Here is a 27,039-nt window from a genome sequence, read left to right as displayed (position 1 = left end):
TAAGCATGAGACCTGACCAAACTGTACTGTCCACACCTTTGCTCAGTTTTCATACATTTCAGACACTGTCCATAATTCAGTCTCATAATGCAGAAGTTGACAGTCGGTAGGAGGGAACAAGATGGTATTACTGTTACCATAGCAAGTGTCAGTAAGCTGTTTAGGTCTGACGCTGGAAATTTAGGGGAATTCTGCATTATGATCTATAACATGAAAGACCATGAAAGGATCTTTAATATGGTCAAGCCAGGATTATACAGTACCAAATGTTGTGCAACTATTCACATTATGTAATAAAATGCAGTACAGTAGTTCCATCTCTTCTTATTAGATCATCATGCAAATATCAAATTATACTTTTAATCGCTTGAACGTGACGTCCAACGAGTAATGCCACAGGTTTAAAGAAAGATATAAAATTGTTGCTGTTACTGGAACAAAAAAATGAATAAAAAATAAAGTAAATTTAGTAGTTCAACAAGAAAATCAAAGCCTTATGGGATCATCCAATGCTTCCAGTTTGCAGTCCTGGAAGTGATCCACACTGTTTCAGATTTCCATTTGTTATGACTACAGTTGCTCGATTTTCACCCCGCACCCTTTAGTGCTTTTGTTTCTCAAAGCAGGCTGTACCTCGTTTTGGCGCTTGCGCACTGGTTATCGACTTTTCAGAACCATTTTCTCAGTTTTTAGCCCTCTGCATCCCTCTCTCCCCCAGTGCCCAGTGAAGGGGCCTGCTGAGGGTGGCCGCTAAGCCAGAACAAACACACCACACCGCACCAGATTCCATCTCCCCAGGCCAACACTTACGCACAAACTTCCTGCTAACAGACCTCCACCCATCACTTCGTTTCTCTTTTCATCCTTCTTGCATCGCTTTTCTCCTACCTTGTTACCTTCTTATCCGCTCATTTATCTCCTCTTCCTTCTTTTCCTTTCTCAGCTTGCTCCCTTTATTTTCCACGCTTATTCACTTCCCTCTTTACGGTTTTGTTTTTCTTCTGCTTCCCTTTTCTTTTGGTCCATATCTGTTTTCCTCTCCAGCTTTTTAACTTCTTCCTTTCTCTTTCCTCTGTTTTTCTCAGTTCTACTCGATCAACTTTCTCCTAATCGCAGACTTTCTTCCCTTGGATATCCTCTCACAATCCTGGTGTTTCCTTCCTTTTCTTCTCTAATCTGTTTCTGACAAAACCATTCCTGTTTGTCTTCCTCTCACATCTCCAACTTCCGTGCCTCCTACTACTTTTATTGGAATCTTTTTATTCCCTGCACCCTGCTTCTGAACTTATGACTTTCTTACATCTTTACAGTCCTTGTCTTTGTGTGTTTGAAGCAAAGGAAAATCATAACGAGTGACAAATGTTATTAAAATGACAAAAATCAATATGCCTACTCTGTCTTACTAATATACTTGCTCTCTGTACTCTATCATGTACACACACTCTGTGAAACGCTGCCTGTTGTTTTGTCTCTGCTGCCTCTTTTCAGATGTGTCCAGCTGACGATGTCCAGAAACCTCTGACCTCCATAACCCTCTCCACCATCTCCTTCTGCTAGCTCTCCATCCTCTTCTTGCCTGTAGTGGCCCTGGCTCCTAAACCTCCCAGCTTGCCCTTTGATCCATCAAACCCAGAAAAAACATAGTAAATGAATAAAGCACAGGTCTCTCCTCTCAATGCATTGCTTAAGAGCCGTGGGCTGTGACAGGAGTAACTACAGAGTGAGCTATTAGCCTTGGTATGTCATTACTGTAAGAAACAGCGTCAGTCACAGTCTGTGCGTGAATAGCTACGAGCTAAAGTACTTCTTTTGTTGCTTGTAATATTTTCTTGTATATAAATAACCGGCAGTGCCTTTAAGAAGCACACACAAGCAACAGGGCCATACAGTAGCACTCACTGCTCATCCTGATACATCAAATGAAGCAAAGTAAGTTTTACTTTCAATATTTTTCATCTGGTTGACATTTAGCTGAGTACTTGGTGACTGCTTTTCTCTAACCAATCCAAACCCAGAACATCAGGGTTTTAGTATTCTCCCAGCAAATGATGCTATCAGTCTGAGGCATTGATAATTGTCGATTTCTAAGGCTGCTAGCTGGGAACATTTGGGCTTTCTTTCCTTGGGGTATCCTCATGAGTGTTTCTGTGACTACACGTAGCCCTTCCAGCTCACAGCAGATCTGACAGGAGGAGCACTGTTGCTGCCAGCTGCAGGGGGAGTTGGAGTATGTCCCACCACAAAATAAGATGGGGAGGCAGCTCAGTTACATTAATGACCACTACAACAACACCCTTGCCATCAAGCCTAATGGCAACAGGGCAGATCTTAAAATACCATGGTGTTCCCTCAGGTAATGTTGAACAGGAAAACATCAAATCAATGGATTAATGCAAGTAAGACCAGTGTGCAGATGAGGAAACTGTGGACAAAGTTCCCCAAGCACATAAACCCACAGTGACACTAAACCATGACTCAAGGGAAGCAGTGGAGACCTCAAATGATCGCAGATGTTAAGGTGTGGAAGCCATACCAATTACATTCTTTGTCTGTAGGGTTTTTGCAACAGACACCCAACAATAGATGTGTCTGTTGTCCTTATGACAAACCAACAAAAACTACGTCTATGAGCAAAGCAAACTGTACCAACCAATCCAGACTCCAATCAAGCCACGTCCAGCTACATATGAACGCTGCTCTCATGCACCATTTCCTTTGATGGTAAGCCTTAGGCCTAACAGGCTCCTCATTCCTTCAGCTCCCTTAGGAGAGCCAATCAGAGGACACTGATGAAAGCAGCAAAGATTCAGCTGTCGAAGCCAATGCTGGCTGTGACCTTGTGTGCTTTAGTGATCACCATCATCACCTACATCAGTGAGCAAGCCTGAGAAGAATGCAGGGGCCTTTATAAAGTGATGTATTACACTCATATGATCCCAGAGGGAAACCTTTTTCAAGCTGTAAGAGAAATGCTGATGAAACATTGAAGCACTTACAGAAACGAGGAAGCAGGACGGATACAGCAGCAAGCTTGAACTGTCTGTGTTCATTTGCTCAGTCTGACATTTTGTAATAATAATTTATTTTGATTTTTTTTAAAACAAAGACTCCCTTTAATGTACTTAAGGGGGTAATTACACAATCCTTCACTGATATACAAATACGGATATATAAAGTTTACCAAATTAAAGCACATCATTGCACACCAGTTGTTTTTACTATAGCTCAACAAAAAGGTCAGTTTTTCAGGGCTTATTCTGTTATTGTGCGCAAATAGAAATAATTGATGCTTTCTAAAGAAACTAATATGTTTAAAGATGCAATGTTGAAAATCCCTTGCTCTGTTAAAAGAGCGCTTAGTAGTGGTAGAATAGTTATGTTAAGCCAGTGGTTCCCAAACTTTTTCTGCTAGGCCCCCCTTTGTTTTACAAGAAAAATGTTCGCGCGCACGCACGCACGCACAAACACATCCTCCAACCACACACACACCCATGTTTTGCTCGTTTGCGGTTTACTTCACACCTCAAACATTTAGTAAACAATTAAGCAAATACAAGTAATCTGCAATAAATTACAGGTAGTAAGAAAATAAACTACTAACTCTTTTACGCTACGTCTGCACCTACACGGGTATTTTTGAAAACGCAGCTGTTTCGAATCACCGAAAACGGAGATTTTTTAAACTCCTTTTTTGCGTTTATGTGTGGACGAGGAATACAGAGTTCGTCACGCAACGTCAAAGGTATGTGCCTTTTTTCACGTCACGCTGTGCGCCACGTTATTGTTTACATGAGATGAATTGCAGAATGGCAGATAGTCAGATTAACAGTATTTTGTCTCTATCTTCAGGTTTTACACGCTTACATACACACGCAGTTACTGTCCCTCCATTTAGAAAGGCAGAGGCGTCACAGTGTAGTTGTTTTTTTCCTGTGTAATAATATTCAACATTGCTATCAATACATTTATCAAAAAATGCCTCTCTGTGCAAAATGGGTTTAAAAACATAAACAACTGTGGGATACTGTTTGTCCGTGATTTGAACCAGGGGAACAAATCGTGGCAGGATCAGCCTGATGTTATTTGTATCCTGCTGTAACTTTACTGTATAAAGAGCTAACATCTCCAAAATGTCAGGAGTAGTTAGTCATTACAACAAGTGTTTGTGAACTAAAAATCAAGAATGAGGGACACTGTTTGTCTGTGATTTCAGAGCTCAGCCCGTGCTCCCCACGAAGGGAAAACCAATTCTGCAGGGGAGACCTACCTTGGCACTTGTGCAGGTGAAGCCAAAGGGAAGATATGCTTCACCATATTTTCTAGTCTTTGGCTTAGAATGAAGTTGGTTTGGAAACATATTCAGCGATGCTTCATCTCCTGCTTTGCGTTTGTGTGGGCGCCCCGTGCTAGCAGTGTCCAAGCGTTGTTTTTGTTTTTTTCCCCTTTTCATACCGCGCCCCCCCTGCAATGGCTCTGCTAGGACATAAGGGCCCCACACTTTGGGAAGGTCTGTGTTAAGCTATATAGTTTATGTCTTGCATATTTCCACAACCATATCCATAATCACATACTGTGTATGCTACCGTTGTATATAGTGTATTATCTTACTTATTTTTTATTTGTTTGTATTTTATTTGTATTTTCCTTCTGCTATCTGTACCTGAGCTGAGGTAACGCAAAAATTTCCCCATCGTGGGATCAATAAAGTCTTATCTTATCTTGGAAGTTTTTCCAATTTCATAGGGGGGGGGGGGGCTAATAACTTTGTCCTCATCTGTAACTAACGTAAAACTGACACATAAGACTGGGTTTTGTTTTAAGACAGTTTTGGCAGTCAGAAACACAGATGGTCACTCTTTAGCACAAACCTGCCTGACTTATGCTATGGCACTTTTGATAGTTACCTGGCTTAGCTGTATAACTGCCCTTTAAATGCAACCCACATGTCCAATGCCTCTTAATCATGACAAGATGGTCTTCATGAGAAAACCAGAAACCCAACCTAACTCATGAGGGCTTCAAGACCATAGCTAAGCAAAAACAACACCTATAGGTGAAAGACTTACATCCAGCAGACTTAGGAGTGCAATATTGTGCTCGTCTTTATATGAGGCCATCTAACAAAGCATTTGTGTTTTCTTTCCCCCCTCCTCACTCTTTGTCTCTTGTTCCCACACTTTATTTTGACCCCAAAAGGAAAGAAAGAGGTCTCTGTCTATCACGGTTACATTTTCGCTCCAAGCAGCTTAGAGGGCGGCCGAAGATCTCATAGGTCACATGGGTCCCTGTGGTGGAGCTTTTATGACCAAGTGGGATGCAAATCCCTGTTATGGATTTTGAGGTTCTGACTACACAGACTAAAGTTAAGCAGATGGAAAACACAAACAGGAATGCTGCTTGTACAGAGGGTTGCTAGGTACATGCTCAAGGTTAAAGCACACACACACACACACACACACACACACACACAGCATTCTCATCCACCCATCTTTAGCGTCCACCCAACCCAAACAAGCGCAGAAAGCTTGAAGCTGGATAAAAATAAACATGGGTAAATAAACAACATAGGAAGGCCGGGGTCATGATGTGATTGGGAGAGATCAACAATGGAAAAACCTCTTGTGAGCCAACCGATGTGGGGCAGCATTACAGATCTTCATTCCACGTCTACGCTCTGTGGCTGGGCGCCGTCTCTCATTCATCTTGTCGATAAGCAGGCACTTGCACAATTCCCACAAGCACAGTGACTCCTCCTCTTTCTATATTTGCAGTCTTCGCATTGTTTACCATATGCACAAAAATGCATTTGCATTCTTCAGATGGGCAATGTCAACCACCGTTTTAGGACCCATCTCCTCCTGCACTACACCACAACTCACAAAATAGACGCCACTGTGGTCACAGTCTTCCATCTCTTCCTTTGACTTTTTTTTTTTTTTTTTTTTTTTTTTTTTTAGTTATTTCTTTGAGGTCTGGGGAGGTGAACTGACAGGGTACAACAGCCAAAAGAGGCAAGACAGGAAAACCCAATTAAACACAGGCACAAATATGACAGACCCCGCGGGAAAGTATTTTTTCAACTTGGTATAAAGATAGTTTTTGTCTCTAAGAACGATTTACTCTTTTATACTAAATGTACAAAAGTCCATTTTTCTTTCCTAATTTATTTTTAAGTGTTGATATTATTCAGACATGTGTGGACAAATTTTTCTTTTTACACAAACAGTAGTAGAAACATGAAAAACGCCTGCAGCCATTATACGACTAACCTTTTGTCAGCCAAGTGAGTTGTCCTATAGCAGCTGCCGTAGCTAGGATTATGCACTTGGATTGGGAGGGGTAAGAAAACAGAACTCACCTGATTCAATCTGCAATCTAATGACATCTAACAGTGAAAATTTTACTGTAACTTTCAAATTAACATGATACAGGCAGTCCACGCCAACAGTGTGCTCAGCCTCATCTGGGATGGCTCCTTTAACCATGAGCAACTGCTAGTAGCTAAAATGTAGTTTTTAAATTGTCACACGCTATAGATGTTTTTTTAAGCAAACATGAAATTGCCAGGGCCGATATTTTTTGTGCCAGCCCAGCCCTGCCTGTGCTAATTCATGGACCCATTTCTTTATAAGTTATAATAAAAGCACAAACACACACACACACACACACACACACACACACACTTTTGGATTTTTAAATAATTATAGATATTGTGTATTAGACAGACATATTTAAACAGATTTCAGATTTTATAATCAAAACAGATGTGAGCTGATGATGGTGGTAGGAATTAAAAAATAATAATCTTTTTCATCCTCCTATTAACTGCCGTACGAAAATGATTGAAATGGTTGAAAAAAATGGCAAAGTTACGGCTTTAAACTGTGAATTCAAGAATTCACACTCATGGTCTATCTTATGTACAGTTAATAATTATTCTCTATAATAGTCTTGGGTCTTGCCCTCACTATAAGAAGGCTCCTTGAATGATGTATGAAATACCAGATACAAATGAAGTGAAGTGAAATATGCAAAAGTTCTGAGAACAAACCCATCGGCCAATTAGAACAGCTTATGTCCCAGCTAAGACACACACGCACACACACGTACGCACACACACACACACGCACACACACAGAGTGGACTGACTTAGTCACAACTTGGCTAAGTAAGCTGTCATGCTTATGGTTTTAACTCTCATCAACAACGCTCACTCGCTCCTTCTCTCGCTTAGTCTGTGCTGGACACACACACACACACACGGGAACTGAAAACATGCCAACTTATCTCAGCAATTACCCGAGCTGTCTGTGATAAAGTTCGTTGAGTCAGAAGAGACGGTCATGGTCCCAGTAATGTTAAAATGATGCAGTTGGATCCTGTTATCCTGAATGACTCATGCTGACTACACGAGTATTTAGTGAAATACTGGAACTGCAGGGGGGGAACCAGAGGCCGGGGCTAGACGCCACAAGAATGACTTGCTGCTGATGTCACTGAGGCCCCCCAAAAACAACCTACTGAAACAATTAAAAGGTTTCTTACAGTAAACTGCTGCGATGGGTATTTCTTATTTAAGCCTCCCTGTTACAGGAGACTGCTTAAAAGCATGCTGCAGCTGGCATGCTCTAATAGCAACGAGTGACATATTCCTATAGTGACGGGAAGTCTGTAGAGTAACAGGGATGCCGGGGTCAGCTGCATGTTGGGAAAACAGGGAATCTGGTCGACTTTTTGTTTCTGACATTGCTCTAAAATTCCATCCACTCATCGCTTCTGTTAGCCTGCAACTGCTTGATGTTTTTGAGAGTGTCACGTTAGTTAATGCAAAGTTAAAAAAGGAAAGACAGTGGCAACACAGTCTTTTGAATCCTTCAGGAAATGTGTCACAGTAGAGGAAGTGCGCAGAAGACACTTCAAAGGGTTCTTTTCCTGAAAGTATTTCTATGTTTTGAATTTCCTTATTAGAAAAAAAGAGCCCCGAGGAGCACAACAGCAACCACAACTGTCTTGATGAAAGGCTCAGAGAAACATCAGGCGGGTTATGTTGCTCTTCTCCCCCATCCCTGCGTCCTCCCCCACTTCCACTCCATCTGTACTTGATTGTACATCCTCTTCTTGTAAAGAGAACAGCAGGCAATGCAAACGGCACACAGCTTAGCCTCATGTAAAATATATTTTGACATGTTCAGCGGATGAGAGCTGTGACAAGGACGAGAGACAATAAGCAATCCCAATATGTGGGGGGCGGGGCCAGAGAGTGTAATTACTGTGATATGCAGCCCCACTTTACCAGCATAAGCATACACCATCTGCAGGACAACTTTCCACTAAAACAATGAACTTCCATTCTGAAATGTTTTCCTTTACTCACTGAACTGCAGTCACAGACAGTCAGTGGTGAAATAATAAAATTAAAACAGGGAAAGTAAATAACACTTATCTTGTTCTGCTGAGAAATCTTGCTTCATGTGGATGGAGAGAAAAACAGCAGTACAACAATACATGCATGAAACTGAAATGTGCAATTTCATTTATATTTAATTTGGAATATTAGGCTGGCAACATGTCCAGAGTGTACCCTGCCTCTTTTCCCATGACAGCAGGGATAAGCTCCAGCACCCCCATAACCATTAACTGGATAAGCTGAAGAAAAAGTATTTATGGATGGATGGATGGATGGATGAATTGATGGTTGGCAACACCAGTTAGGAAAAAATGTTATCAGATTTGACCTCTTATGACCTTATAAGAAGGGTTTAAACAAAGTTAAAACTTTTAGATTGCCTTTGGTTTTAGATGTCAACTCAAAGCACAGCTCACCCTTTTGTCTGCTTACAGTAAGAAATCATCAGCAATCTACAGGAGCTCTTGTTAGTCAGCTCTGTTTTGTCTGATACAACACATCTGGCAGTCAGCCACACATCCATTGATCCAGCCTGACTGATCACTGGTGGGCGTGACTCGGTTTGGGAACCAAGTAGTTAGCCAGCAGCCCGTAGTTTGACCAGCGGAAATGCCTCTTCTTGCCTAATTAGACCAGACGGGCCGGTCAAATCGTCACGGGCTGCATTTCACTAATTTTAATCCTTCCTACTCCCACTGTTCCTCTCTCGCCCCCTCTCTCTTTCCCCACCACCCCCTACAAATTCCCTTTGGACTAAATTTTCCACTTGGGATCAAAGATAAGGGAGACTATTCTCTGAGAGAGAACATGCTGAAGTAAAACTGTTTATGGCCTTCTGCTCGTCTCTGTGAGAGTCTGTTCTTTTTAATAGAGACAGAGATGAGGCAGCTGGAGGCTGCTGACCTCATGGGCAAAGAGCAGGGAGCAGAATAACTGAAATTAAAAACATGCAGAGTACAATCACTACCAGTCAATCTTTATGAGAAGTAGGTTTATGATTTCGTTTTTTTCCCCACTGTCACAGAGCTGAAGTCTACTCTGACAACATACTGAATGGTGTGGTAAACAGGATGCCTTACAGATGACAGACCTCCAGAAGTGCTTAGGCGTGTGTGTGTATGCAGGAATATCACACACATATAAACACAGACACACAAACCGGAGAGGAGAGCTGGGCGATTCAAAGACAATGTAATAGTTAACAAAATCAACGTGAATGGCATGCAAAGCAACTGAAGCCTTGCTCTAACACAGGTAACTACACCTGTTTACCACAAACCAGGTGACACGAATTAGCTTATTCAGTTTTATTCAGTTTGCTGTGTCTCTGTCTTTACTTCAAATATCTGAATTCACATTAGGAAAGACCAATGCCACTCCTTCATCCCTCCTCAAGTCTCTGCATTATACGTAAGGTTAGATAACAGCTAATATGGACAGAGAAGCCAGTCCACTACACCCTCCCTTATCCGACCTCTCCCTTCCTGGGCAGCAGCGATGGATATCACAGTTTAACTCCCAGTCAACAACCACACATCAAACAGTTATAGTAAGGCTGTTTAAGAACATCCCGATCTTTGTTTTTTTGTAATTAATCTTAAAAATATAAAATATCTGTGGAATAATCAACTTTTTTCCTAATAAATTGGAAAACACTGGAACATTTCTCACCATTTAAAATATGTACTGCTAAATGAGGAGCATAAGTAGCCAAACTGCTGATTTGTACAAATTGACACAAACATTGTAATTATTTTATTCTCCCAAGTCTTTATTTACATTTTTCCCAAAAGAATTGTCGCTCGTCTCCAGAGCAAAGGGTTAGGGTTTAAGTTCAGGGCTAGAATTGTGGTTAACAAAATCACATGACAAGATAAACAAGAACACTGACAGCCTTTTATGGCTATACAAACACATAGCGCTCTAGCTAGCACCTAGCCTAGCTTAACAACAGATTAAATCGCTGATTATGTCTAAGGGTGAAGTTAACAGTATCTCTTAATTAACCAGTGAACAGATTGTAATGTATTTTGTTTGTCTAAAGTCATTAAAAAGTAAAGTTATATTTCAAGTTGTGGTTTTACATCTAAACACAATCATGCTAGCTGTGCTGCTATAATGCTATGTTGTATTACTTTTAAGTTAAAATAAGAAACCAGCTGTGTTACTGAAAACTCATCTAATCCTTGAAGTTTCTCTTTGACAACAACACATACAGACAGACAGTCCCTACAATGGAAGAAAACAAATACTATTTTTAGTCAGCCACAACATCAAAACCATCTTCCTATATTCTGTAGGTTCTCAGCTCTGACTGTGAAAGCGTAGACACAAATAAGGCCTGTTCCTTTACCTCTGAAAGTTTGGAGGGGTAGTTCCACTGGTATAGGAGACTACTGTAGTCAGTGATATGGTGCAGCAATATTTTAGGTGGATAGTATGTATCAAAGGTTGTTTCCCAGCAGAGCATTCCATTGTAAAGACATTTTTATTGCTCTTTGTTTCACCTGTCGGTGGTTTTAATGTTGTGGCTTACTGGTCTATGTCCACTCTAGAGTCATAACCAACCTATAACTCCGTGCGACCAACACCACAAGCTGTCCTTAAAAAGCTGATTTTACTTTTTTATTGCGTGTGCTGTTTCAAAGCCATCCTTTCATCTCTGAACTCATCCCCAAGGCTCTCCGCAGATAAAAGACAAGAGGACAGAGGGATGCTAGAGGAATGATGCTCGTCTTTGCCACATGCCTTCACCCCTTAGCTTTATCTCCGTCAGCTGCTGCCTGCCAAGGTTCCCTGCCTCAGCCTTCTGCCCCTTTCACATTCTCCCCCTCAGCATCACTCTGTCCATTCATTATGCCATACTTCCATCAATGACTCTTTCACAGAGCCAGCAGTGTGGTGTTCGAAGGAAGGCTTGCAACTTACATTGAGGAATGCAAATGAACAGGCTTCTTTTTAGAACGGCTCCTGAGATGTCTGCTTTCATAGAGATACTGTCATGTGCCTATACCTTTATTTGAGGTAAAAGTTAATCATAAAGTAACATTACCTTTCACTGTTATGCTTTATAAACTTGTGAAATTTATTTAGCACGTCGTTAAAAACAACAACAAAAAAAGAAGTCTATTTAATGTTATTATCACTCCCATGACCCTCTTCAGCTCAGAATGTGACAGCATTATGTTTGGACAACCCCAAAGAGTTTCCTTAATGTCATTTATCATTTCAGTGCCTGGGAACTGGCTTAATGAGTACATGCAAATGCATTTAATTTAGTGACCTTAATAGGAGTCGAGTTTACAGCAATTAATATCTGTATCCATCTAAGTTAGACCTCTCCCCGAGGTCTAACTTAATCCTTGCTCTGGCCAGTCAGAATATGTAATTTATGTTCTTATGAAATTGTTCTTCTAAAAAAACAAAAAACAAAAAAAAAACAACAAAAAAAACCCACAAAGACAATAATCATTCCAAATGACACGTCAAAACTATTCACATTAAAAAAAAAAAAAACCCTAAAAGTCATTTTTATCTTTCTCCAAAACACAGTGCTGGGTAGACTTGGGGCTAAGAAGGGCTGATAATAGTAATTATTCTCACAAAAAAATTCATGTGTTGTTTGTTTAGCCATAAGTCCAAAGCTCATCAGAAAACTGAACAAATATTTGGGATTTTTCTTTGAAAAGCTGCTGAAGTAGCCTTCACCTCAGAGTTGTGTGTGTTTTTCCACAAAACATCAGGGTTAGGATGAGGACTTAGCCTTCAAGGTTAGAACTGTTGCCAAAGTATTTGCTGTCAATCAAGCCCTAAAAACTGGGCTCTCTGACATAACCAGCTGGCACTAATTCTACAATTGGATGCCATGAAATGTGAATAACAAACATTATGGAAAACTGGCATTTATCCTTGTTCTGTGCAGTTTTTTGTGAAACATTAAGTAACATCAAAATTTCCTCTGTATTGTAATTTTTGTGTTTAGCGATACAGAATTTATTTTTCTCCATCTAAGTCAAGCCTGAAACTATTTCCTTTGGTGGTCGATCCTTACCTTTGCCTCGCACTTCCTGTGGGTGGCTGTTTTGCATACTGAGAAAAACACGTGAAGTGGGAGGGGAAAAAGAAAACAAAGGTTAGGATTAGTGACCTTACAGTTGTGTCCAATTTCTTTCTTTAGTTTTATTTTTAATAACAACCAAATTAGTGGGAGAAAGTCAACACAGGAGCACTCTCACCTCTGCAGAAGGAGCCCACGTTATCGACGCTCTGCCGACACACACTGCACTGCCGCTTCTTCTTGAAAGTCTTCTCCTTGAAGACGTGGGGCTCTCCTTTGCCTGCCTGCTCAGAAACACACACAGAACAAAGGTTTACACTGTGTTACATGCCTAATACTGGACTAGACATGCTAATGTTAGAAACACTTCAAGAGTCCTTGTTTAACCTTCATCCAAGAGTTTCGACTTGGCAGACGTTCAATGTTTTCAGTCAGTCATCTTTACACCAACTATAGCAGGGGTGTCGAACTCCAGGCCGCGAGGGCCAGGGTCCTGCAGGTTTTAGACATCCCCCTGGGTCAACACACCTGAATCAAATGATTAGGTCGTTACCAGGCCTCTGGAGAACTTCAAGACATGTTGAGGAGGTAATTTAGCCATTTAAATCAGCTGTGTTGGATCAAGGACACATCTAAAACCTACAGGACACCGACCCTCGAGGCCTGGAGTTCCACACTCTTGAACTATAGCCATTTCACTGCAGCGTCCAGTGTAAATTAATTAATTAGAGACAAATAAAAGATAAAATAAAAGTTGGGTGAGTAAGTTGGTTCTAACAGTAGCAGAAGCTTAAAGTTTTAACATGCAGACTTGTGTATGAATAAAGGTGCTTCTTTTACTCCCTTTGCCTCTCAAACTTCTGTTCTGGTTGTGTAACTGTCTTCCAGTAATAATCCATGAGATTCCCGCCCATACCCAACTCTAATCCTTAGTGTGTGTGTAAAGATTTGTGAAAAGAGAGGAAAAAAAAAAAGCAAACGTATCGAACTAGACAGCTAGATAAAGTGAAAGTACAAGAAAATCACATCTTTTCTTTCTTACGTTTCCAAGTGTACATGTATGTGTGTTTGATTTCATGCGTGTGTGCCAGTGTGGGTACATTAATGTGTGTCGTGTTGTCATTTCCACCCACGGAGTCTTTGTTTCTCAACATGGGATCAAATCTGAATATGACTCTGTGGAGGTTTGCAATACGAATCCATGGGCCAAGTGTGAGGATTGCTGCATAATGGGTCTTATCTGACATCAAATAAGAGTCCCTCCCCCCCTCACACATACACCGAACACGCACCAGTGCTGTCGTCACCCGGAGAAAACAGCTATATTTAAGAAAGCAATCGTGCTGCTAACGTGTCCATAACGTGTCCATAGCCTTGGATAATTAAAGTGATACAGAGACAAAAAGGGTTTTGTTGCTTCTGCTTGTGCTTTTACTCCTTGGCAACAAAGAAAGGGAGCTGTTTGCACACTTCTTCCATTACCCTGCTTCCCTGGCCCTGTTCTAGGGACCGGACAGTGTTTGGACAGCTGCCTCGCCTGGCATCACCCTCGTGCCTGCTGTGTGCAGCGGCTGCTGGCCTGCTGCTGTACAAGTGTACTGCAACCGCAGCACCTTGGATGGTGGAGGAGGATAGGGTGGGTGGCTCAGGGGCTGGTGTATGTTATATAATAACACATGGCTGGAAAAGCTCATCTTGCCAGTACTTGTGGGCGACATATCATTTTAAATGCTGGGACTTTTTATTTTATTTGACTCACATGGTCTATTCTTGTTGGTGCTTTTATCACATTAGCAGACCAAAATCCACTCAGATTTCATTACAGTTTAGCATCATCTTATCTCATCTTATCAAGTCCTGTTTTGACGTATCTTCTGACTCAATCCAGGTCCTGAACCCCAAATACAACAAACGCTCCTTTGCCTTTCCTCATGACCAGTCTTGCTGCCTTTATGTAATGCACGTTCTATTTCTATTGCTTCGCAGTGACATTCAAGCCCACTGACAAAGCATGTTAGTTAAACTCCTCCTGGACTTTAGCATGCATCTATGAAAGTGTGCAATAGACCTTTAAAATATACATTATTGTACACAAGGGGGCCTACACTGAGTTTTAAAAAAGCAACTAGTTACTGTCAGCTGAACCACAGCGGTGATGTGGGCTGAGAAATAAACACACTGAGGAAAGGCTGGCAGCATTCTTCCTGTTCCAGACACAATCAAGACCACTATATAGTCCCACCACAGGCAATCATGGTCAGACAGTGATACGGGGCTCTGCTACTGAATTCTTTGTTAAGGTGTTTAAAAAGCCTCTCTCAGGCGAGAGGACCTGAGGGTAAAAGCATGAAAACCAAGAAAATGTAACAAAGGCAACACGATACGGTGATTCTATATGCAGAATAACCTCTGTGTAACAAGAACAAGGGCAATGAATGGATACCAAATGTTTGAAGTGTGGCATTTGTTTGGTTTTAAAATTGCTGATTAACTCGCAGAGGTTCCAATGTCCTTCTTCAAACTTGGAAGCAGTTGTTGATCAAGCAATCTCATCCCAAGGATCATTTAGTAGAACAAACGCATGCTTTAAGCCAACACGGATGAAAAGTCTTTCAAGCACTATGTAAAACATGACCATCTGCAAACTCATTACCCATGTTATCACAAGCTTCAGTCATGGTACCAAGTTGACTTGAAGTGAGGTGGTTTTGCACGCTGTAATTATTATGACTCGTCTGTTTGCTGTTAAAAGCAGCAAATAACTGCTGTTTCATTAGAGCCTACAATAGATGGCACCATATGCCTCCAACAGAAGAGACAAAGATAATAAATAGTAATCAAAAAGTTAAATATGTGTAATATCTTACTGTACAAATGATGTTCTTTTACAGTTGCACACAGCAGCTGCTACTTTTGTTTATTAGCCAACTTTCTTTAAATCAACACCACAAGGATGCAGAGGTGGGTGGTTCTGTCACGGCCAGGCGGATCAGCTGCACGCTGATCAGCACTCTCTCTGTTTCTCTCTCTTCCTCTCTCTCTCTCCTCTTCTCTCTCGCCGGGGCGGAACTCACTGTGGGTTCACGCCCTCGGCCCACGCCCTCGGGAGATGAGACACCTGGGTCTCATTAAGGTGATCTGCATTTAAGCCAGGAGGTGACTGCTGTTCGCCGCTGGATCGTTGTCTACCACGCGTTAGTGAAGCCAAGCTACAGCAAGTCAGTTAAGAGTGTTTTCCTGTGTGCGTCGTACTTAACCCTGTCTCCCTGTCTACAGAGCTCCCTGGATTTTCCCCCCGTGTGATTCCCGTGTGGCAGTGTCGGAGTGTGAGCCTGTGATCGTGTGAGTGGATATTCTGAAGAACGCGTGCTTTCCCCTGGACTTCCCTGGAGACCCCTTCTCCCCTCACTCAGCTGTATATAGAACCCCCCCGCACATTCTTGTATATACACCTGGTGCATTGTAAATAAACCCTTCTTGTGAGCATCAGAACCGGAGTCCTGCGCTTGAGTCCTCCTCCAAACCGTAACAATAACGATCCAGCCATCATGGACTCAGCGGACTCAAATCCCACCCAGCAACCCGTCCTCACCCCGGAGGCAATTCTGGAACGCCACGAACACATGCTTCGGCACATAAATCAACAACTGGCTGCACTCACTCAAGTCCTCGCTCAACATCTACCGTCGGTAAGCCCACCCTCACCTCCTCCGTCTGTTTCTCCTCAGCTATCGGCTCCCAATCCATCTGCAGCCGCTCCACCTGTTTCCCCCGCACCGGCTTCCACTGAACCTCCTGAGCGATCGTTACCGGCGCCGGAGCCCTTCTCGGGTGAGTTCGATAAATGTGGTGGATTTTTGACTCAGATCACGCTACAATTCCGTCAGTTACGAAGAACGTATGAGACAGACGGGGCCAAAATCGCCTTTATGGTTCAACTGTTACGTGGGCAGGCATTAAACTGGGCGCAGGCCGTTTTAAGAACAGCCCCTGAGATTTCTTACGAGGACTTTCTCACCAAGTTTAAAACTGTTTTTGAAAGGGGCACCGGAGCGGAGGCGGCCGCCCACAGACTGTTAAATTTGAAGCAGGGGAGGCGGAGTATGGCAGATTTTTCGGTCGAATTCTGGACCTTGGCCGAAGAGACTGGGTGGGGGCAGTCGGCATTGATAAGTACTCTCTTGAATAATGTTTGTGATGACTTAAAGAGAGAGTTGATGATGAGGGATGTTCCTAAGACTCTGTCTGATGTGATTACGCTATGTGTGAAGATAGATGAGCACCTACGGGCGCGCCGGGGAACCGGAAACTACATTTCCCAGAGGCCCCCGGGGCGCATGGAGACGACGTCAGGGGGAGGCGCGCTTAGCGGCAGTCACGCATCGGACAGCATGGAGGAGGGTGAACAGCCCATGCAACTGGGCCGCTCCAGACTGTCGCCCGAGGAGCGGTATCGTCGCTGGAGAGCCGGTGAGTGCTTTTATTGTGGCCGCAGGGGCCATATTGCCATGGATTGCCCGGCTCGGCCAAAAGACAGCGCCCGCCAGTAGTGAGGAGTGTACGGGTGGGCGAGGTCACCTGTTCTCAGTCACCTCCTCGTCTCATGATTGCAGCTAAGCTAACGGTTCGTCTCAAGACTCATTCTCTCGACGCTCTGATCGATTCCGGGGCAGAACAGAATTTTATTGATGCCTCGCTGGCGCTCAAATTAGGTTTTATCACGGAGCCTCTGTCTCATTCACTCCAAGTCACAGCCCTTAGTGGCCAGCGTCTTCCAGACATTAACTCATGTTACAGAACCGGTTTCCCTGACTCTTTCTGGCAATCATGTTGAAACCATACAGTTGTATGTCTTTAGAGCCCCGCTCACGCCACTAGTCTTAGGCTATCCCTGGCTACGTCTACATAACCCTGTGATTGATTGGAGGAAGGAAAGTATTTCGGGGTGGGGGGAGTGTCACATGTCCTGTTTAAAAGCCGCCACCCCCGCCATGAGCCTACCACCCAGTAAAACTATTTCAGAACCGCCTGATCTGTCCTCCATACCAGCGGTTTATCATGACCTGGCGCAAGTGTTTTGTAAAGATAAGGCACGCTCCCTCCCTCCTCACCGGCCGTATGATTGTGGGATTGACCTACTCCCAGGCGCTCCACTCCCGACCAGTAGGTTGTACAGCCTGTCTCGACCGGAGCGGGAAAGCATGGAAAAATACATCAATGAGTCACTTGTCGCCGGTCTCATTCGCCCCTCGTCCTCACCTGTTGCCGCTGGTTTCTTTTTTGTCACCAAGAAAGATAAGAGTCTACGGCCCTGTATTGATTATCGCGGTCTCAACTCCATCACAGTTAAGAACAAGTATCCCCTCCCTCTGCTGAGTTCCACTTTCGAGCTTCTCCAGGGTGCCACCATTTTCACAAAGTTGGACCTGCGCAACGCCTACCATCTGGTGAGGATTAGGGAGGGAGACGAGTGGAAGACGGCTTTCAATACTCACCTGGGCCATTTTGAATATCTTGTAATGCCTTTCGGTCTCACCAATGCTCCAGCTGTGTTTCAGGCTCTCATGAATGACGTGCTTCCTGATTTCATCGACCATTTCGTCTTCGTCTACTTGGATACCATCCTCATCTTCTCCCGCTCCGTCGCCGACCACCAACGCCATGTCAGGCAAGTCCTTCAGCGTCTCCTCGAAAACCGTCTCTTTGTTAAAGGGGAGAAGTGTGAGTTTCATGTCTCAACTGTTGCTTTCTTGGGCCACGTCATCGATCATGGTAACCTCAAAACGGATCCCGCAAAAGTTCAAGCCGTTGTTGACTGGCCGACTCCTTCCAACCGTAGACAGCTTCAAAGTTTCCTGGGGTTTGCAAACTTTTATCGTCGCTTTGTTCGCGACTACAGTAAACTTGCCCTGCCTCTGACCCGTCTTACTTCTTCCAAGGTTCCCTTCTGCTGGGATGAGCTGGCTCAACGAGCATTTGCCCATCTGAAGGACCGCTTTGCCTCGGCGCCCATTCTCGTCCAACCCGATCTCAACCTGCAGTTCATTGTGGAGGTGGACGCCTCGGACGCTGGTGTGGGGGCGGTGCTTTCCCAGCGGCAAGGAGGTAAGCTGCACCCCTGTGCCTACTTTTCACGCCGTCTCTCCTCCGCAGAGAGTAACTATGATGTGGGAGATCGAGAGCTACTAGCCATCAAGCTAGCCCTGGAGGAGTGGCGCCATTGGCTTGAGGGCGCTGCCCAGCCGTCTGTGGTCTGGACCGATCACAAGAACCTGGAGTACATTCGATCGGCAAAACGCCTCAACGCCAGGCAAGCCAGGTGGGCCCTGTTTTTCACTAGATTTCAGTTCACGATCACTTACAGACCCGGTTCCCGTAATGTCAAGCCAGACGCCCTCTCACGCCAATTCGCCGCCTCCGAAGACGCAGCTCGGGACTCTCCCATCCTACCACCCACCTGTGTAATCGGGGCTCTGACCTGGGAGATCGAGTCGGCCATTCGAGAGGCTCAACGGACAGAACCAGACCCCGGAACGGGACCTCCAGGGCTGCTCTTCGTCCCCTCCTCTGTAAGGTCACGAGTGTTACATTGGGCTCATACGGCCAGATTCACCTGCCACCCAGGGGTCCACCGCACTACTACCTTCCTTCAACGTTTCGCCTGGTGGCCTTCCCTTGCCAAAGACGTCCGCGAGTATATTTCCGCATGCTCGACCTGCGCTCAAAACAAGAGCGTCCATCAACCACCCTCTGGTCTCCTCCAACCTCTGCCGACTCCGAGTCGTCCCTGGTCGCACATCGCTGTTGACTTCATCACTGGTCTGCCCGTCTCGTCAGGTAACACTGTCATTCTCACCATTGTGGACCGTTTCTCCAAACCTGCTCATTTTGTCGCCCTCCCTAAGCTCCCCACTGCTCTAGAGACCGCCCGGCTACTCACGGACCACGTTTTTCGCCTCCATGGAATCCCCACGGACATTGTGTCAGACAGAGGACCGCAGTTTACGTCACGTGTCTGGAAGGAGTTCTGCAGTGCCCTCGGAGCTCAGGTCAGTCTCTCCTCTGGTTTCCACCCACAGACCAATGGCCAAACGGAGCGTGCCAACCAGGAGCTCGAAGCGGCTCTCCGGTGCCTGGTATCCACCAACCAGTCAACTTGGAGCGAGCAACTGTCATTGATTGAGTATGCTCATAACAGCCTTACCTCCTCTGCCACCGGTGTGTCCCCTTTCGAGGCGTCCATGGGCTACCAACCGCCACTCTTCCCAGCCGTCGAAGGTGAGCACTTTGTTCCCTCCGTCCAACAGCATCTTCGGAGGTGTCGGCGTGCCTGGAGAGCGATTCGGGCCGCCCTTCTCCGCACAGTGGAACGCAATAAGCGCCTGGCGGACCGCCACCGGACCCCTGCTCCCACCTACACACCTGGACAAAAGGTTTGGCTGTCCACCAGATTCGTCCCACTCAGGTCTGAATCCAAGAAACTGTCTCCCACTTTCATTGGTCCCTTTGAAGTCGACTCTGTGATTAACCCTGTCTCTGTCCGTCTTAAACTGCCCCGGAATATGAAAATCCATAACACCTTTCACGTGTCGCAAGTGAAGCCGTGCCTCTCTAGTCCTCTGTGCCCTCCTTCCAGACCCCCTCCGCCCGCCCGGGGCATTGATGGCCACCCGGCGTTCACCGTTTCGCGGATCATGGATGTCCAGCGCCGGGGGCGCGGTCTGCAGTATCTCGTGGATTGGGAGGGCTACGGGATGGAGGAGCGTTCTTGGATCCCGCGGGCGGCCCTTCTGGATCACGGTATGGTGCGGGCGTTCCATGCGGCTCACCCTGACAAGCCTGGGGGTCGCCGGGAGGCTCCCGTCGGGGGGGGGGGGGCGTACTGTCACGGCCAGGTGGATCAGCTGCACGCTGATCAGCACTCTCTCTGTTTCTCTCTCTTCCTCTCTCTCTCTCCTCTTCTCTCTCGCCGGGGCGGAACTCACTGTGGGTTCACGCCCTCGGCCCACGCCCTCGGGAGATGAGACACCTGGGTCTCATTAAGGTGATCTGCATTTAAGCCAGGAGGTGACTGCTGTTCGCCGCTGGATCGTTGTCTACCACGCGTTAGTGAAGCCAAGCTACAGCAAGTCAGTTAAGAGTGTTTTCCTGTGTGCGTCGTACTTAACCCTGTCTCCCTGTCTACAGAGCTCCCTGGATTTTCCCCCCGTGTGATTCCCGTGTGGCAGTGTCGGAGTGTGAGCCTGTGATCGTGTGAGTGGATATTCTGAAGAACGCGTGCTTTCCCCTGGAGACCCCTTCTCCCCTCACTCAGCTGTATATAGCACCCCCCCGCACATTCTTGTATATACACCTGGTGCATTGTAAATAAACCCTTCTTGTGAGCATCAGAACCGGAGTCCTGCGCTTGAGTCCTCCTCCAAACCGTAACAGGTTCAATTCAAATATCAATCTAATCAATATCAAAGCCAGTAATGATATCATACTTTCTATCCTCGAAGTCCAGGATGTAACCCACTGAATTGCGTGAAATAAATTATGTTTTAGAAATGAAACATTATACATCAGACATACTCTAAAAATCAGCTGTCACGCGTATCGATGTCCTATAGCAGCGGTCACCAAACTTTTTTGCACCACGGACCGGTTTATGTCCAACAATGTTTTCACAAACCGGCCTTTAAGGTGTTTTTTCTAATAAATTCAGCAAAATTAAACCAGTACCGGTACCGCAAAAAATAAAAGATTTATTCATTACACAAGGGAAAAGACCCAGGGAAACCGAGTTAACGATAAAATAGATAAAAAAATAATGATAAAAAATAACAACAAAAACCCTGAAAACCATAAAATTCACACCTGAGCCCGGTACCAAACGACTCACAGACCGGTATCGGTACGTGGCCCGGGGGTTGGGGACCGCTGTCCTACAGAGCATTCAAACAACAGAATATCACCCAAAGTGCTTTAGAGACAGGCACGTTTACATTCCAGGTCTCCATAAAACCCAAAATAACTAAAAGCTGAAAGGTCTGTTTTTTTTTTCAATAACTAATTATCATGGAAACAGAGATTTAGTGGTCATTAAAATGTGTTCAGAATTTCCAATAGTGATTCATCTCATAAATCGTGACACATTGCTCCCTTTCCTACATAAGCTGCCTTTATAGGTTAAAAGTATCAGCATCAGCAACACTGGCCCTGTGTTTACTTAGTAGTGGACCGATACCAACATTTGCACATCACTATAATGGAGTCACATCAACTGGTGTTTGTGTCCATGCCACCAAAAGCACTTCTATGATCTCTGTTGTGTACAGCGACCAAGTCCAGTACTCTGTATGGGCTGATGCCAGTGGCCAGTTGAAGGTGGTGATGGCAAGTCAGAAAAGATACATGCTGCAGGAAATGCTAGATTTAAAACAAATTTTGTTAATCCTCTCCTCCAGTGGCTGCATGAAAAAAAAGGGTTAGCAGTTACTATGTTTTCTGTTTCTTTGGTTTATGACCTGCCCTACAGGAAGTCAAAGACTTTATGAAAGACTCCAACACCTTTTTTCCCTCTCATGGCTCAGTGCACACTGGAAAAACTGCACTCACAAACACATCACAGACACAAAGCAGCATACAGGTACGCCGATGCTAGCTGGCTAACATGCTAACTTGAGTTGATGCTTCTGGAACACAAGGCTAATATTGCTCCATAACACTTAGTAACCTGTTGATAATTTTTGGTATTTTAAAAAATGTTTTAATCTCAAATTAATAATCCCACATAATGAAATTTAGTAAAGGTACAGTCAGTCATTTTTTGAGGTTATTTAATAGAAAACAAAAATGTTATATTTGCTTTCTTAAATAAACATTGAATAGCATATATAGGAAAATACTAGCTAATGTAGCCGTTAAGCTAAATGTTTTATACTGTGTTAGCAAGCTCAGCTTAGCCCCTTTATCTTTCCTTACCCAAAAAAACGAGTTTAAAATCACTTAAGAAGATGGTTTGTTTCAGGATATGACAGATACTGCTTTACCTGACTCCTCAGAGATACAGTGTATCTTGCTAATGACATTAAGGTTCTGCTCTATGTAGCGCCTTAATTAGTGTGACAACTGTGTTTAGCTACTATTTAACAAAACAAAACAAAAACAAACCCCGTCTAACCAAGCTTAGTACGTCTATTTTGACAGTCACAATCTAAAACAATATTACAGATTAAATTTGCTTTTACCTACATAATATCAGCATTTTCCTAAGCTCTGAAGTTTTTTTTTTAAATTTTCGATGGCTCTTCCTAGTTGGGAACTTATATCTCCCATTATTCAACAACAAATGACTGCATCGTAGGAAAGAGCTAAGCATTAGCCAAAAGCATTAATGTCCATCTGTTGTTAGCATCTCTTTTTCATGTATTTGTAAGACATGCCGCTGCACTGATGGAAAGCTGTGTGCAAACTGAGTTCAAAACTCAAATCTCCTGAAACATTCCCGTCAGCTCAACTTGGGAGTCCAGCAGAGGAAACCACAGTGAAGGAGGTTTACAACTTTGTGTAGGATTACAACAGAAAACAGCTGGTAGAGTCTGAGTGCATGAGCACTAAAAACAACCTGCGATGCAGAGCCTGGTCCCCAGGATAGCAATTACTGTCACTGCTGCACTGGATAAAAAACATCTTCCTCTGGTAAAGCATGTGTTATCCACCATTTAGTACTCAGAGCCCCTAAAGAAACAATTTGTTAGAGAAAAGAACCGCAAAACTGTCTGAACGTAATAATAATAATACCATCAAATCGATTGACTCGGTCTCACTATAGATGCTCATTTTAATCATCACAGTTACTGATGGACAAACCCTAATAAGAATAGGCTACATGTGGCCATTCAAGCTCCAGTCCTAACCAGCTGAGGCCTGTCTACATTTCCAAAACACTAACAGAAGTTGTAAACATCTACCTGAGACCTCAAGAGGAAAAACTTTGCTCACACATACACACTCACGTGCAGACGTGTATCCCTGCAGACAGCTGGAGAAAACAGACACACGTCCGCTCTCCTCTTCCCGTCCCCGTGTGCTGCAGGAAAGACCCCACCTCCCCCTCTGCAACATCTGCTATGCACAAGTGGGTCCTTTTTCTAATATTTTTAGCCTTTTGGCAGAATAAGGAACGGGGAGTTTAATGGTGTCAAAGAGATGCTTTCTAACCAGAGCTCCCTCCCCTTTCTCAATGCACCTCCTGCCAACCACCACAGAACAGTAGCTGGATTGAACGAGGGAGGGGTTGAACACACAAACAAGAGATGAACACAGGCCTACAAATGTAAAAACAAATGCGCACATAGAGCAAGCCATTTGCAGCCGCACACACACCCACACACACATCTCTGGAAACTCTCTTGCCCCTACCCTTTCGTTTCTTACTAAAAATAGTCTTGATATTTGGACAATGATGGGCATTGTGTGGGAGTGGTTCATTCCTGACAGCAGGACTGGTAACTGTGACCTCGGCATCAGATGCAGATGGCCTCAGTAAGAGGACAGCTTGAACATGCCCCAGAGGGGGAAAAGTCTTCCCAGTGCTTTTAGATGAAATGGGATTTTTGTCTTTACATCTTTAAATCATTATTAAAGCCTTTTTGCTTTTATGACATCTGCACTAGAAAAAGGAGCAGGTGTTTCAGAGTATAATCTGGAAAGTACCAGCAGATACGCCTGGGCTTTCAGTATTACTTGTTCATCAGTGATTTTAATCTAATCTATGTTCGTCATTAATTTTGCCATACTTGCAAACCAATAAATAACTGGGACGATATAAAAAGACTGTACAGGACAACCATTTCTGCAGCACTCCACCAATCGGGCCTGTATGGTAGAGTAGCCAGACAGACACCACTCCTCAGCAAAAGGCACACGACAGCCTACCTGGAGTTTGCCAAAAGCCACCTGAAGGACTCTCAGACCATGAGAACCAAAATTCTCTGGTCTGATGGATCAAAGGTTGAACTCTTTGGCCTCAATGTCAAGCATTATGTCTGCAGGAAACCCTACAGTGAAGCGTGGTGGTCGCAGCATCATGCTGTGAGGATGGTTTTCAGCAGCAGGACCTGGGAGACTAGTCAGAGTTGAGGGAAAGATGAATGCAGCAATGTACAAAGACATCATTGACGGCAACCTGCTCCAGAGTGCTCAACTACCCTACGAACACAGTCAAGAAACAAAGGAAATGCTTTGGGAGCGCTCTGTGAATGTCCTTGAGTGTCCCAGTCAGAGCCCAGACTTGAACCTGACTGAACATCTCTGGAGAGATCTGAAAATGACTGCTCATCCCGCCTGGTGGATCCTCAGAGATTCTGCAAGGAAGAATTGTAGAAACTGCCCAAAAATATTTGGTTCAAGCTTGTAGCATCTTACTCAAAAATAATGAGCCTATAACCCTCTACTGCATGACTTTTTAATTTTTGGGGAAAAAAATATTTCTCCCTATTTTGGGGGAGCTTTAGGGTCCCTATCAATCATAAAATTTGACACCCTGCCCCCCCCCCCCCCCCCCCCAAACAGATATTGGTTTGTTGCTTCAAGGCAACACTGTGCAACAAGGGTAGTAAAATGCCAAGTTATTCTATAATAAGTTGTAATAGTACAACAAGGATGAACAAATAAATAAACAACAGATAAACATTGTAAACATTTCACAAAACAATTTCAACATTTCAAAAACCAAAATGCATCCAACATTTGACCCTAACCCTATGCACGCGCGCGCATGCGCGCACACACACACACACACACACACACACGTACACACACACACACACAAACACACACGTTGTGTTTCCATCACTTTTGTGGACATTACATTAACTTACATTAATTTCCTGGAGACTTATCATGACACTACCCATCACAAGTCCCTGCCTGAACCTTATCCTAACCCTGACTCAAGCCTTCACCCTAAAATTGAATGATTTACCTTGCAATTTGTCCCCATAAAGTAGGCGAGACCTTACAATGTGAGTGTGTAAACAAATTTGTGTCCCCACAACAATAAGTAATACATGACCACACACACTGACACCCGCACAGCAATATTGGTATGGCAGGGATCAGGCCCACACAATGTGCTTACACATGGCCCACATACCGCAAAGAATGACGGCCCTTTGGTGGCCCAGACCTGGTTTGCCAGAGGTGGCCCACACATGGGCCAGCACAAGGCCAGTTTCAGACACCCTAGTCGTCCTGTGCTGGCCCATGTGTGGATTACCTCTGTCAAACCTGATCTCGGCCACCAAAGGGCCGTTATTCATTGCGGTATGTGGGCCATCTGAAGGTGGTATGCAGCCATGGGCCAGTTGTAGACACACTGCTGGCCCTGTGCTGGCCTGAACAGTTTCAGCTCTGGCCCCAGATGTCAGCATAATGTGTACCTTAATCAAGCCATGCAATAACAACATGTGCCGGAACATGCAAAACAGTGCAAAAGTAACATGCCGAAACTGTTCAGACAGTGAATGGACTGATTTTTATATAGCGCTTTTCTACTCTCCCAGATTACTCAAAGTGCCGACTTGATACCAGATCCTACCCAGACCTGCTTGCTATGTGGGCACTAACACACACACAGACACAGTTACTTTACCAACTGACCCCTGACCCCTGAGCTCCTAAGTGTCCCTCAAACCTCATACTCCTCTACTTCACTGTCACTCCCTGAAAGCTCACTGTCCTCACTTTCTGAGGACAGAAAGTGCACATTCCCTTGGTTTCCTTGCATTAAAGGTATTTACATCCATGTCCTGTAATTATGAGTAGATTGTAAAGTAAAAAGCATTGACTATGATCATATAAATGCACACAAACACATCTCTACACACATATGCAAATGCACTATATTGCCTGAAAAAAATTGGGCTAACTGCGCAGTGTTGCCTTGAGGCAACGAATGAAAATTAACAGTTTTACTATATAAATAAATTTAAAAAAGTAGAAAAAACAATCAAATATGCTTCTTAACATATTCATGCACATACAAGTATTTTTTAATATACATTTATTTCACTATAAACATGTAAAATAGTGATCTTTATCTTGCCTCCGAATGGAGATGTCTCTCATGTACTGCAGCTTGCAGAAAGGGGTCCTGCCCCCCCCAAATATAAGTCACACCACCTTCAACTCATCATTTTATTGGAAAGAGATGTGCCTGGTAACATTATTTGAAAAAAAAAAAGGTTGTTTTTTTTTGAAGGGCCAGTGTAAGGCATGAAAATGTGGTTTGTTGCCTCAGGGCAACGCTATGCAGTAGAGGGATAATTGCTGCCAAAGGTGCTTCAACAAAGTACTGAGCAAACACTATGATTACTTATGTGCATATTATGTTTTTGTTTTGATTTTTAATAAATTTTCAAGAATTTCAAGCATATGCTGATTTTTTTTTTTTGGGGGGGGGGGGGGGGGGGGGTATTTTTCGAGGTGGAAAAACAAATATAATCCATTTTGTAATAAGGCTATAACATGACAAAATGTGAAACAAGTAAAGCTTTCTGGATGGACTGTACCTCTCTTTATGGTCTAT

General features: G+C 44.0%; 1 protein-coding gene across 5 annotated transcripts in view; it reads right to left on the bottom strand.

The window, feature by feature from the left end:
* The window catches only part of tns2a (tensin 2a), a 67,486-nt gene that overhangs the window by 26,716 nt on the left and 13,731 nt on the right, over positions 1 to 27,039 (bottom strand). For 4 of the 5 annotated variants that reach the window (XM_063465447.1, XM_063465448.1, XM_063465449.1 and 1 more), the window contains exons 2-3: positions 12,643 to 12,748; positions 12,459 to 12,496 (exon numbers count right to left, since the gene is read on the bottom strand). In XM_063465447.1, the coding sequence (XP_063321517.1) occupies positions 12,459 to 12,496; positions 12,643 to 12,748 (144 nt within the window). Of the gene's footprint in view, positions 1 to 12,458; positions 12,497 to 12,642; positions 12,749 to 23,464; positions 23,560 to 27,039 lie in introns of those variants that run through there. The other variant, XM_063465451.1, reaches the window with a different exon arrangement.

Source organism: Pelmatolapia mariae, linkage group LG20 (genome assembly GCF_036321145.2).
Source record: "Pelmatolapia mariae isolate MD_Pm_ZW linkage group LG20, Pm_UMD_F_2, whole genome shotgun sequence".
Classification (NCBI taxonomy): domain Eukaryota; kingdom Metazoa; phylum Chordata; class Actinopteri; order Cichliformes; family Cichlidae; genus Pelmatolapia; species Pelmatolapia mariae.
Note: the sequence above shows the minus strand (reverse complement) of the source record. Positions and strands in the feature narration are given on the sequence as shown.